This window comes from Myotis nattereri (genome assembly GCF_964212035.1).
Source record: "Myotis nattereri genome assembly, chromosome: 14".
Classification (NCBI taxonomy): Eukaryota; Metazoa; Chordata; class Mammalia; order Chiroptera; family Vespertilionidae; genus Myotis; species Myotis nattereri.
Window position 1 is genome coordinate 4,189,458 of NC_138089.1, and position 14,566 is coordinate 4,204,023.

At 47.8% G+C, this 14,566-nt stretch overlaps 1 protein-coding gene across 1 annotated transcript in view; it reads right to left on the reverse strand.

Moving 5' to 3' along the window:
• Nucleotides 1–14,566, reverse strand: part of GXYLT2 (glucoside xylosyltransferase 2) — a gene marked incomplete at both ends in the record, with an annotated part of 146,304 nt that overhangs the window by 78,412 nt on the left and 53,326 nt on the right. The window contains one exon of the mRNA XM_081106247.1: nt 8,845–9,037. Within this exon, the coding sequence (XP_080962373.1) occupies nt 8,845–9,037 (193 nt within the window). The remainder of the gene's footprint in view (nt 1–8,844; nt 9,038–14,566) is intronic.

A 14,566-nucleotide genomic window follows, 5' to 3' on the forward strand; every position in this document is an offset into this window, starting at 1 on the left:
TGAGCATTTTTTTTCATTTACAATTTTATGACTTCTTTTCTAATGTATATATACTGCTTATATAGTCATATAAAAGTTTTCAAAAAAAGACAGATCATTGGGAACACTTTAAATCTGTAACGTTAAGATGGCTATTTGGGGAGAAACCAAGATGGAGACATAGGTAAACACCTGAAATTGCTGCCTCACACAACCACTTCAAAAATACAACTAAAAGATGAGACAGATATCATCCAGAACCACGGGAAGGCTGGCTGAGTAGAAACTCTACAACTAGAAGGAAAGAGAAGAGCACACTGAGACTCAGAGGAGGTGCGGGTGTAAAGTACAGAGGTACGGAGGCGCGTGTGCTCGGAAAGTACTGGCAACGGAGGATGCCAGTGTCTTTTTCAATCGGGAGGGAGTCTCAAGCTCCCCACAGCTCCGAACTCCAGTTCCGGGCGAATCTCTGGGGACCCAGACCCATACGGGGAGAAACTGGATTGTCTGTCATCGGGCAGAACTTGAGGGCAGCTTTCTCTCAGAGGTGCTGGCAGCGATTACTGTGGGACACTGAGACAGGACACTGAGACCCGGGGGCCTCTTTGGGCAGGGCTGAGGATCAACCATAGCTGTTTGCTCCATGCTATTGATTCCCTGAGACCCCGCCCCACCCAAGCTGCTAGCAGAGGCTTTTGCATATGAATGGGCTGGCCCTTTGAGAGCTAAAATTACTGCAGCTGGGTCAGAGAGACCCAGAACATCCAAAAGAAGGCCCAAGGCCCCACAGCAGCTTGCATTGCTTCACAGCTGGGCCTCACCTGGGCACCTCCAAACCCCAAACAAGGAAGAGGAATCTGCAGATTTCCCCATACCTCCAGCTGGGTAGCCTCAGGAAGAGGCTAAATTAGCACCTCCTTAGAGATCCAAGAGCCCGTGTACCCAGTGGTCAGATTGGGACCATCCAGATTACAACTCCTCAGATCCATAAGGAACACACTCAGGGGGCAGACTCAGTGAGCACCAAAGCCCCACTGAAGCAAGTCTTGCCCCATAAGGGTGTCTTCAGCACAGAAGTTCTCCCACTGTAGACACAGCTGATTCTCACAGACAATTGGCCTGGAGGTCAATTCCTCCCGGTGATACCAACAACAATCAAGGCTTAACTACAACAAGACTGTGCACACAGTCCACAAAGGGGTGCACCAAGAGTGTCCACCTGAGGTAATTGGGGAGGCTGAGCCACTGGGCCCTATAGGACACCTAGCACACAAAGCCACTCTATCAACACAGGGAAGCATAAAAAATGCGGAGACAAAGAAACAGGTCACAAATGACAGAAATGGAGGAAAGCAAATGACTGGATATAGAGTTCAAAATCACGGTTATAAGGTTTTTCAAGAACTTTCTAGAAACCGCCGATAAATTTAGTGAGATCCTCGAGGTTATGAAAAAGGACCAACTAGAAATTAAGCATACACTGACTGAAATAAAGAATATTATACAGAGATCCAACAGCAGACAAGAGGATCCCAAGAATCAAGTCAAAGGAAAAAAAGTCAGTTAGTTACCTACAAGGGAGTACCCATACGATTGTCAGCTGATTTCTCAACAGAAACTTTGCAGTCCAGAAGGGAGTGGCAAGAAATATGCAAAGTGATGAATAGCAAGAACCTACAACCTTGGTTACTTTACCCAGCAAAGCTATCATTCAGAATTGAAGGTTAGATAAAGAGCTTCACAGATAAGAAAAAGCTAAAGGAGTTCATCACCACCAAACCAGTATTATATGAAATGCTGAAAGGTATTCTTTAAGAAGAGGAAGAAGAAAAAGGTAAAGATAAAATTATGAACAACAAATACATATCTATCAACAAGTAAATCTAAAAATCAAGTGAATAAAAAATCTGATGAACAGAATAAACTGGTGAATATAATAGAATCAGGGGCATAGAAAGGGAGTGGACTGACAATTCTTGGGGTGGGGGGAGGGGAAGGGGCGTGGGGGTGCGGGAAGAGACTGGACAAAAATTGTACACCTATGGATGAGGACAGTGGGGGGATAAGGGAAGAGGGTTGGGTGGGAACTGGGTGGAGGGGAGCTATGGGGGAGGGAAAGAGGAACAACTTTAATAATCTGAACAATAAATATTAAAAAAAAATAAATGCTTGTTTTGGGGGGAAAAAAAGATGGCTATTTGGGCTCTGGACAGGTAGTTCCATTGGTTAGAGCATCGTCCAAAGTGCCAAGGTGTGGGTTTGATCCTGGGTTGGGACACATACAAGCAGCAACCTATGATGTATAAATAAGTGAACAAATCAATGTCTCCCTCCATCTCCCCCCTTTCTCTAGAAATCAATCAATAATTTTTTTGAAGGATGGATATTCAGGAGAGAAATCTCGGAATGAGAAAGAGCAGGAGTGATAGTCAAAGTACTTGACAACTGACTTATGAAGGGCCTAACCAATCAGACCCACAACAGGACAGATATTCAGTACAACTGCACAGACACCTCCAGACTGAGACAGGGCTAACCATCCAGGGCAACGGGACCCAGCAGCCAGCACATGCTGGCAGACCCCGGAGCAGTGGTGCCTGCACAGCACCCACCGTCAGCCCTGGAGGGGCAGCAGGAGGTCCCAGGTCCACTGGTTTCCTTAACAACTTGATCCTTACCATACTGTCTTCTGGAAGCTTGTCCACCTTTATCAGTCTATGTCTTTTAAATAAAATATTCAGGCCATTTACATTTTCACTCTGCATATAGGAATCTCTGCTGATTGCAAACATTGGACACTCCTGTTGACACTTCCTCCATGGCAAAGACACACACACACACACACACACACACACACACACACGAGCTGTTGCTGCCCCACTGTCCCTGCCAGAATGGATTGGTGGCCAATCCCCTTTCTGTGTCCCACTATTTTCTAATACTGAGTCTGGGGCAGGAGCAAAGAGGAGCCAAACCTAAATCACATGTCTGATCCCAAGCTTCCTGGAGAGTCCAGGAAATCAACCAGCTGCCATTTTCAGCTTCTATTTCAGGAGATGACAAAGATAAATAAAACTTTAAAATATTAAAGATCTACAATGTAGATGGTAAGAATCACCACCATATCTATTGTATTTAAGCAGATTTAAAATAAATTCTACTTAAATAAAGCTCACCCACAACGCAACTTCCAAAGGAATAATGATGGCGAGTAGCTTTTTTTTTTTTTACCCTGAGGTATGTGACTTTGCACTTCCCAGGAAGTTATTATAAGAAACTCTGGATATTCCCACAATGCTCTGCGTTGGCACTTACAGCTCTGAGCAGTGGCATAACCTGCCCTCCACCTTCCCTGTGGCTGAGGAGAAACCCGCTGCTGACCCTCGGCTAACACACTGCCCCACGTCTAGATGTTCCAAGAATCTTTGTAGAATGAGAGAATATACAGATGGCCTAACCCACCGCACAGGCACACTCTGCAGAGCAAGCATCATTTGTCCCCTTTGTGCATTCATCTGCCATGGGTGTGGTTTACCTTTACTACAAAAACATTGGAACTGAGAATTCAGTGACTGTGTAAGAGCCAAGATTGTAAATCAAAACTGGCACCACAGTCCGAGTATGAAAACAACGGGTGACACCATAGGTCCTGCCCAAATTTTAACAACCAAGTGTAATTTCCTTCATTTAGTTGAACTTCACTGTCTAACAAAGACCTGAGGAAATGAGCCAACAAATGGGTAAAGGCATCAGGAAATTCAAAATGTGGCACAACTTCACACGTATCTACAATGATTTCATCCATATAATTTGCTCCTAATTACCCCAAAACTTAGTAATTTTTTATCTATTATGCTCATGGGTCCCCTGGTCCAGAAGTGTGGACAGGCCCAGAAGGGACAGCTTGACCCTGCTCCACAGTATCTGGGCCTCAATTGGAAGCCTGGAATGGGAGAGCTGGAATCACCTGGAGGCTCACTTGCTCACATGTCTGGCGGGAGAGGGGAGTTACTGGCTGGGACTTGGTCCCTCTCTGCGTGGACCTCTGTGTGTCATCTCTCCGTGCAGCCTAGCTGGGCTTCATCACAGTGCAGTGGCCAGGCTCTGGGGCAGGCATCCCGAGAAGAACCAAGCAGAGCCATCTCCTTTCTATGACCAAGGCTCAGATGTCACATAGCATTACATGTCTCATACCCTATTTTATATGAACATACATATTACGTATGTAGATGTGTATGTATTGCCTATTGCCTTATAACAAACTTAGTAGCTCAAAACCAAAAGCATTTATCTCAGATAGTTCCTCGGGGTCAGCAATCCTCGAGCTGCGTTGTTCTGGCTCAAGGCTTCTTGTGAGGTTACAGCCCAATGGCTGGAGCTACAGTCATCCTGACCTGGCGCCGTTAGCTGGTTATTAATAACAGGAAGGAGCAGAGCGAAGGCCAGACACTACAGGCATGTCACCCGGGAGCTTCACCAGGAGCTGCCGCTTCACACTCCCCAGCGGCCAACAGAGGGGAGGCAGCCGCATGCCCAGTGAAGCTGGGGGGACTAGGGAAGGTGCTTGCTGTCGGTCACAGCTGAGAACAAAGGTCAGCGTGGGTGTGGCCACTGCAGGGGCACAAAACGTGGGCTATTTACTCCCCTCAACGAAGGAGTTCCCTCTCTTGTGCTTTTACTGCTCTTGGGACTCCTGGGAGTTGGGTGACTCTGGGTTTGTGGGGCTCCCTTGCATTCACCCCCATTACCCATGGCCATGAGGACCCCACACACTGGACTAATGGACTTCAGCCAGCTTAATGCTGAAGAGGCCCTGGCTGCAACATGGAAATAAACTCTGGCCACTGGCGCTGCTTCTAGCTTCACTGAGGCCCCAGCTCCACTTCTATGACTGGACTAAGGAAACCCATGCAAATAAAAATCACTCATTCTCTAAGGCTAGATTCAGAAAATTCTTTTCCTTGAGATATTGTAAGGCTTCCACCCCCAGCATCCAGTGGGGAAAGGACCCCCGTTTTCTTTTATATCAATCTGCACGCTTCATGGAGCAGTGGTTCCGTCCCCAGGTTTACCCCCGCGTGCGCGTGCCAGGAGCCTTCCTTCCTGAGCTGCGGCCTCTTTGACCTGCCTGACAGCAGCTGGCTCCCCCAGAGAAAGGGGTCAGGAGAGAAAGAGAATGCAAACAAGAAGGAAGATGTCACGCCTTTTTAAATCTAATTCTGAAGTGGAATAGCATCACTTCTTCCCTATGCCATTGGTCACACAGACCAAGCTGCGTCAGTGTAGGAGGGAAATACAGAGGGTGTGAATAAGAAGGTGGGACACTGGGGCCTCTGAAAAATACCACCTGCCCACATACGTAGCCACACAGCCACAACCTCCTCCTCCTGACCTTGTCTGAAGTGGAAGCTTACGTTGTGTTTGGCTCCATCCTCATGCCCCGGCTCCCTGCATGAGGAGGGACTCAGGAAGCACTTGTCCAGCGGGTGTTGTACAAGACGTGGCTAGTGTTTGCCCACAGCCAGTGTCCTCCCTTCCTGCACACAGAGTGCTTCTCAGCCCCTCACAACACTTCTAGACAATGAATGGGTGCAGAGAAGACGTGTCACTGTCAAGCGGAGGGACTAAAAAGCAGTCGTGATGCGCTGTCTCTTCTCCTGGAGAGGAGACCCAGGCCTTGGAGGCCACAGGCTCCGGCAGGTGCACCAGAGCACGGCTGGTCTGCACGAGAGACAGCCCTGGGATTCTCTGGGAGCAGCCACTACAGCCTGGCCTGGCCGGTTCCGTCACAGATCTGTCATCTCTGCCATCAGTCCCGCTGGCCCCAAGTGCAGAGGAGAAAACTGAAGCTCACAAAGGCCACGAGATTTTGTCACTTAGTTTGTAAAAGAGGAACATGATTGTTACCTTTATAAAGCGTTGTTATGAGGATTAAGTAACAGTCAACCATAAACCCTTGACAAATGCTTATTATGACTTCCATCATTTCCAGACCACAGCTTCCGACCAGCTATGTATGTTTCCGTGATTTTTCCCCTCCCCCCGCCCCCCCCCCCCCCGTTCCCTGACTCGGTTTTCAAGGCATTTTGCAAACATATTCAAAGCCCCAAGAATATCTGTTCCCCTGGCTCCTCTTGGTGAAGATGTGACGGTGGTTTCTTCTTTAGGAAACATTTTCCAGCTTCCGGTAGCCTTTCTCTGCCCAACCTGCTGCTTGGGCGTGTCTCACCAGCGGCCCCTCGTGGCAGGCGGCAGCACTGCGGGCTCAGTAAGCAGGTCCCGCGCAGAGCAAGCCAGGCATCCGAATCTCAGACTTTCAGGGAAAACAAAGCTCGCTGCGCATGAACAGGCTGCGGGACTGCGGAGGGGCGTTTCCCGCGCGCTCCTCACGTGCTGGCTAGAGAACTACTCTTCCTTCCTCAGCGCAGAAACAGTCAAATAAATGATGGCTCAGCCACATAATTAACTGCTAGGTAGTCCCCAAAAAGGATGATGCAGGAATGTAGGGATCCTGACCTGGGGAGGAAAAGCAAGTTCCAGGAGAACTCTGAGAGATAATCCTGACTTCGTAAAAGAAATATATGTTAAGTTGGGTACATAAATATGCATGCATTATTATGTGCCTATATACTATTACATCCTATATAATAAAGTGGTAAAATGCAAATTGACCCTCACGCCCTCACAATATGGCTGCCTATGACCAGGCCAACAGGGGGTTAGTGAGGGACGACCAAACGACTGAACAGCAGGCTGCATGGGGCAACCAGGCCAGTAAGGGGGGGGGGGGGGCTGTGAGGGTGGACCAGGCCAGCGGGGGGGCAAGGGGGGAGGGGACAGTTGGTGGCAACCAGGCTAACCAGGTTGGCAGAGGGGAGCGACCAGGCCGGCAGGGGGGGCAGTAAGAGGCGACCAGACTGGCGGGAGAGGAAGTTAGGGACAACCAGGCTGGCGGGGGGGGGGGGCAGTTGGGGGCAATTAGGCTGGTGGGGGGGCAGTGAGGGGCAACTAGGCCTGGGGGGGGGGCAGTTCAGGGCAACCAGGCTGGTGGGGGGGGGCAGTTAGAGGTGACCAGGCTGGCAGAAGGGGGCAGTTGGGGGCGACCAGGCCGGTAAAGGGGGGCAGTAAGGGGTGACCAGGCTGGCGGGGGGGGGGGCAATTAGGAGCAACCAGGCCAACTGGGAGGGGGCAGTTGGGGGCAATCAGACCAGCATGCAGAGACAGTGAGGGTTGAACCAGGCTGGTAGGGGAGGCAGTTAGGGGCAATCAGGCCGGCAGCGGGGGGCAGTTAGGGGCAACCAGGCAGGCAGGCAGGTGAGTGATCAGGAACCAGCAGTCCAGGATTGTGAGAGGTATGTCCTGGATTGGAGAGGGTGCAGGCTGGGCTGAGGGGACCCCCTACCCCCATGCATGAATTTCATGCACCGGTCCACAGATAAACACACATACACACCTGTATATGGGGGGAAAAACATTTAAAAGAATCACTCTAAATTGCTAAGTCTGATACTTTCTTGGGTAGAACTGAAAGGTAGCAAAGACTGCACATTTAGTTTATAAGCCCTATATTGTTTAAATTTATGTTAACTAATATATATTACTTATTTATAACATATACTACATAGCACATCAATGAACATAAACTATCCGTCTCCCGAGTGAGAACAGTGTTCATAATTCCAAGAGGGATCAAGCTCTGGGGCAAATGCTTTCAGTGCATCATCTCATTTCATCCTCACGATGCTTCCATCTACAGGTGCAATCACCCCTGTGGGAGCCGCGCCAGTGAGAGCGCAGAGGCCTTGTTGTTCATACACCGGATGCCCAAGGCTGTTCTGGCATGAGACTCACTGGGGTGCCCAAAGCCAAGACACCATGAGCGGGTGTAAGGATATCTGGTACACTGTGCCCTTCTGCAACCCAAATGATTGATGTCACTGTGTCAGCTAGCCTGCTTTATCTCTGGAGTAATATACAAGCTACTGACCAGTTAGTCTGTAAGAGAGCAGCTGGGCAGAGCAGAGGCTAGAGAGCTCAGAGAAGGAGAGGCGGGAGGCAGAGAGAATGTAGCTCCTACGTGTGCAGGAGAGAGGAGAGCTCAGACGGAGCTGAGAGCTGGTGCTGCCACGATGGAAGGCTAGGAGCTCACAGAGAGCTCAGATACAGCTGCCATGTTACCCCGCCAGTGTGCTGGGCAGGGAGACAGGAGAAGCTGCTGAGCCAGAGAGGCCATGAGGCTGCAGCTCTAAGGGAGAGGCAGGTGCTATTGCTGTGTGAAGCTTCAGGTTTAGAGGCAGCGTGCAGCTGCTGAGATAACAGCTGTGGGTACAGAGACAGATGCTGCTTTATGGAAAAGACATGTATTCACCAACTGGTGTGCGGCTGCCTGCCTGTATGGGCTTTGCTGTGAGGACTGTCTTGTCTGATAGTTATGTGGCCACTGGCTCCTGCAATAAAGACTCATCCTTCTACTAGTGCACCCACAACCTCTCATGGCTTCTCTGTCTGCCCGCCACCGAGGAAGAATTGGCCTGCTGTCTAGTGAGCAGAGGATAAAGGGGAACTTGGCTTAAGTTCCCAACAGTGAGTGTAGTGGGCAGGGTTAGAGAAGAAAACAGCCCTGGCGTAGTCGGGAAGAGTTGCAAAGAATACATGGACTCACAACAGCTCAGAGCAGCAGTGCTGAGCAGGGCTCCTGCCGGCTCTGACACCCTGTGTTACAGACAACAGTGAGGCGCAGAGTCACAGGTGCAGAGCCACAGAGTTGAATGTGCAGCAAAATACATCTGTGAACAGTCTATGCTTTTCCCAAAATGCAGCCCAGCTGACTCGGCACATGTTATGCTGCAATATCTGCAAATTCACCTGCTTATCAAACTCGGGCTTCAGAGATTCTTCTGTGAAAATGTGGAAGTGCATCTTCCTGTGGCTGAAGAGCACGGCTGACTTCAGCATGACCAGCGTCTCCTCCAGCCGGTTGCCACAGGCCACCACGGCCAGGTGGATCCAGAGCTTGGGGGGCAGCACGGCATGGAAACTCCTGGGTTCTCCAGGTCTCCTGGAAAGAATACAAATTAAAGCTATTCCTAAACTTGTAAAAAAAAAAACAGCCAGTAAATGGTTGTAACATTCCAAAACATGAGCAGGCACAATATGCTATATTTTATAAAGTGATAAGCTGACAACTCTTCTTGTTCAGAGAATAATACCATGTATCCAGCATTGACCCTGGCAGTGGCAGGAGTCACAGTTAGGGCTGCGGGAGGGGACTGTGACTTCCATGCCAGCACACAGCTGTCTGGTGCCTGCTGGCTGCCACTGGCCCAGCTGGGAAATAGCATTGTAACCTTGACAGCTGTGACAGGGGCTGGGAAGCTCCCCTCACAGGGGCCATGGAAATTAGATTTGAATGCAACTTGAGTAAGAGGGTGGGGCATGGCTTTCTCATGTGAAATGAGCAACATGATATTCTCACCATCTGGATGGTGTTAGGTTGTGGGGGGTGCATGACCACTGAACCAAAGGAAAATCACACAAGTCTGGGAGGTGAGCACAGGAACCCACACATGTGCCTCTATTACGTGTTGGGAGAGTCGTGAAGAAACAGGCATTAATCTAACCATCTCACTCACGGTTGCGGAGGTGGTATGTGTGAAATTCAGCTTCCAGTATGAAACTGATATTAGTGAGAAACAGGCAGGAGAGGAGGCAGGTTAAGCTGAAAATTACCAAGGAACCAAATACCAAGTTAACAGCTGAGAAGGGATCAGGATCCAAGAGTCCTGCTATTTCATCATAACAAAAGATTTGTTCCAGACGCGGGGATGCAGCCCAGCCTCAGACACAGCACTGAGAAACAGTCCTGGCAAGTGGGAGAAGGGGGCCCGGAGAGGGGCCTGAGACAAAGGGAACTAATGTACTCGAGCAAAAGATGCAGATGGGGAAGCCTGGATGTTGGAGACACCTCCCTTCCGAAACCTGAGCACAGCAAGCTGCCCTGTGAACTGCCCGTGGGAGGAGGGCAATTTGCTCCCCATTCCTTTCCTCAGGAAGGAAGTTAAAGATGTGGGTGGAGCTTGCTGGGCAGCTTCCTAATCTGATCACTCAGGAGCATGCTCAATAGGAGCCCCTTCCTGCTCAGCGAGCCAGGATGCAGAAAGTCCCTGAGAGTCCACTGATTTTGATGATCACAGGAGAAGATAGCAGCGAGGTCCTAAGTCTCTCCCTAAATTATCCCCCTCTCTTCATCCTCCCATTGAAGGCCACCGTCTTCCTTCCCCTTCATAACTGGGGCAGCTCCCCTGTGAGTGAAAAGTTGACTGCAGCACAATAAGGTATTTTGAGAAAAAGATAGACTGCACTGACATAACTTTTATTACAGTACTAAAGGCCGGGTGCACAAATTCGTGCACAGGTGGGGTCTGGTGGCCTGCCCTAATCCGGGTGATCAGGGTGGGCCAGTTGTGGGGAGGGGCCGCAGGCGGTTGGCTGGCCGGCCAGCCCCCTGGTTGAACTCCCAGTTGAACTCTGGGTTGAACTCCCGTGGAGGGGACAATTTGCATACTAGCCTTTTATTATATAGGATATATTTATAATTGTTCAATTTTATTATTTGTTGCTAATCTCTCACTGTGCTGAATTTATAAATTAAACTTTACTGGGGCATGTATGTACAGGAAAGAACATATATAAATAGTCTTCTCTATCCAGGGCAGATATGCTCTAAGACCCCCCATGGATGCTGAAAACCATGAGTAGAACTAAACCCTATCCATATGTTCTAAGCACCCCATAGCATCTCTTCAGCAAATCTGGATTGCCAGCATCACTACTCTTGCATTTTGGGGGCATAATTAAGTGTGCAAGTATTTTGATATCCTTACAGTCAATCTGATGACCAAGATGGCTATAAGTAACTAATGAACATCTATTATAATAAAAGCGTAATATGCTAATTAGACCAAACAGCCAGACGACCTTCCAGTCGTTCTTCTGGACAACCTTCCAGAGGAAGCCAGGGCTGTGAGGGCCGAGGCAAGCTGTCATGCCTGTGCCGGGCTGAGCCCCTGCATGAAGTTCGTGCATCAGGCCTCTAGTGTAACATAGACCGCATGAATACGCTGGACAAAAGGATAATTCATATTCTGGGTGGGATGGAGAGAGGCAGCAGGAGAGTTCAGCATTGTATGCAATTTAAAACTTTTGAATTGTTTATTTTTGGAGTAATTATCCTATATAATAAAAGTGTAATATGCTAAGTGTCCAACCATTCATTCAACTGTTTGTTCGACCGTTCCACCAGTCACTATGATGTGCACTGACCATTAGGGGGCAGACACTCCAAACAGCAGGTTAGCTTGCTGCTGGGATACAGCCAATTGGAACTGGGTGAGACAGGCCAGACACATCATGGCCCCTCCCCGTCCCCCCCCGTGGTCCCTCCCTGGCCCCAATGGGCCCAATTGAGACTGGGTGAGATGGGCCAGACATGCCCTGGAGCCCTCCTGCGGTCCCTCCCTGGCTGGCCGGCCTCCATCGGCCCCGATCAGGAGAGACAGCCCTGATCACCGGCCAGGCCAAGGGACCCCACCGGTGAACAAATTCGTGCACAGGGCCTCTAGTATCCAATATTTTCAGATGACAGTTGACCATGGGTAACTGAAACCATGGATAAGGAGGGACTATTATAATGGACAGAATAGAGCAAGATGCCTGCCCTTGCAGAGTTATTTTCTACAGGTGGTAGGGGAAGGACAAAGAAAGAAACAGCAGCAAAGCAAATAGTAAGTAAGTAATTTACACAGATAGTGATTCAGTGGTGAGCACTGTGAAGGAGATAGAGCAGGAAAACATACAGGAGCGGCTGCTGGGCTGGCACACTTTACACAGCCCCACTGAAAAGGTGAGATCTGGAGACAACCTGGAGAAGATGAGGGAGTGACCATGGCACTTCTGGGTGAGGAACAGTCAGAGCAAAGGTGCTACACCAGGAACATGCCCAGCGAATTCGCGATGCCTGCCTTTAGGTCTCAGGTGTCAGTTCACTTCCTCAGCTTCATAGCTGGGTTTTCAGACCCACTGTTAAAGCCACCTCCCAATTAACTTATGTAAAGGGATGGGACGAGCATGTCACCGATAACGCTAAGTTCACAAACAACTAGCTAAAATATGCTACAAAGATATTTAATACAAACTCATTTGCTTAAAAATATGCTCAATATTTAGGAACAGATACATCATCCCAAGGTACTAAAACTATACATGCAATTGTTTAGATATCTTAAATATGAACCATTACCCCACCCCAAACAGAAAAACTCTGACTAGTTTAGCTTTACAGAATGAGCTTCTACATGAATAAAACATGTAACCTTAGTAATCTGGGAATACAAATTCAAACAAGAAAGAGATTCCATTTTATTTTCAGATTGGCAAACATATTAAAAGAAAATAAAAGTTGGGCCATATAAGCCTTGAAGAGATGGAGGTGGGAGACAGTTCAGAAATTGCCAATTGGCCACACACCATGGAGAGCCCCTGGCAACATCTCCCAGGAGTGAAAATATGCACACTGCTCAGCCCTCCAGTTCTACATTTATACATACAACATGAAGAAACTCGCACACTTGCACAAGACTCTTGCAAGAATGCTCGCAGCAACCCTGTTTTTCATAGTGAAAAATTGGAAATAACTTTGCTGTCCACGCACAGGACAATCATGAATGTATCTGATATGTTTAAGTGGAATACTACATAGCAGTGAAAATGAACAAACCAGAATGCCATGTATCATCATAAGGCCAAAATGGAAAAAGGCAATTTATAGAAGGATAGCCATAGAATATCACTGAGATGAAGCTTAAAACAAGCAAAATGGCACTATATATTGCTCACAGACATGTGAAAAAAAAGTAAACATGCATAAGGATGATAAACATCAAATGCAAGATAGTGGTTATTTCTGGAGATTTAAGTTTTTATTTCCTACTAGTAAGGTGAGTGCAGGGTGCACAGAAATTCATTATTTTATTATTTTTATTTTGTGTACCCAAACTAATAGACATACACTTCTTTTTTCTAATTAAGAAAAGCTTGTGACCCCCTGCTGCACAGCAGGCTGCTTCAGAGATCTGGGAATGTGGTACAAAAAGCAGGGGTGGAGCAGCCTCTCTCTTGGTGTTTGCTGACCGTTCTGGGGTCAGTTCAAGTATCTGTGGTTGGGATTTAATGAGGCCTTTGCTGCCCAGATTCTGCTGCCTCTCACATTACATTAAAAATCTCAGGCTTCAGGTAATAAGTATTTGTGTTGTGCAGTCACAATGAATAATCAAGTTTAAGGTCATTGAAATGTTGTGACTTTCACCAGCTCCTACCAATGACACTTAACTTTCAACTGTCACTCAAGACTCTGAGATCAAGGGAAGCCCACTCTGCACACCTATGATTTAAACCTTAACCCATGGGCTTTGGTGGGAATGGGGAGTGGGAATTACAGCATTGCCCTAATGGCTATGTTCTCATTGAAACGTTATAAAAAAGAGTTGAAGTAGACATTTGCTGTCCAGGAGTATCAAGGACCTATTGCTTAAGACTGGAGTAGCCATCTAGCCACCACACTGGTGGAGCCTAAATAGGAGTCAGCACAGCAGAAAGCAGAGCCACAGGTGGTGGGTGGCATTACTTGAACACCCGGATCCAGGTGCACCTTACCCTAAACTTGGACAGTTCATTTATTTTTTTAATTTTGTTTTATTGCTTAAAGATTACAAAGAGTATTACATATGTCTCCTCCCCCCACCCCCCGATGACATTCCCCTGACCTCCCCTACCGCCCAGTGTCTTGTGTCCATTGGTTATGCTTATATGCATGCATACAAGTCCTTCAGTTGATCTCTTACACCAACCCTCAACCCTCCCCAGGCTTCCCACTGTAGTTTGACAGTCTGTTCAATGCTCTATTTTTGTTCATCAATTTATAATGGTCTTTATTATCCATAAATGAGTGAGATCATGTGGTATTTTTCTTTCATTGACTGGCTTATTTCACTTAGCATAAAGCTCTCCAGTTCCATCCATGCTGTTGCAAATGGTAAGAATTCCTTCTTTTTTACAGCAGCATCGTATTCCATTATGTAGATGTACCACAGTTTTCCAATCCATTCATCGGCTGATGGGCACTTAGGCTGATTCCAAATCTTAGCTATGGTGAATTGTGCTGCTATGAACATAGGGGTGCATATATCCTTTCTGATTGGTGTTTCTGGTTTCTTGGGATATATTCCTAGAAGTGGGATCACTGGGTCAAATGGGAGTTCCATTTTTAGTTTTTTTGAGGAAACTCCATACTGTCTTCCACAGTGGCTGCACCAGTCTGCATTCCCACCAGCAGTGCACAAGTGTTCCTTTTTCTCCACATCCTCTCAAGCACTTGTCGTTTGCTGATGTGTTGATGATAGCCATTCTGACAGGTGTGAGATGGTAGCTCATTGTTGTTTTGATTTGCATCTCTCGGATGATTAGTGACTTTGAGCAAGTTTTCATATGTCTCTTGGCTTTCTGGATGTCCTCTTTTGAAAGGTGTCTATTT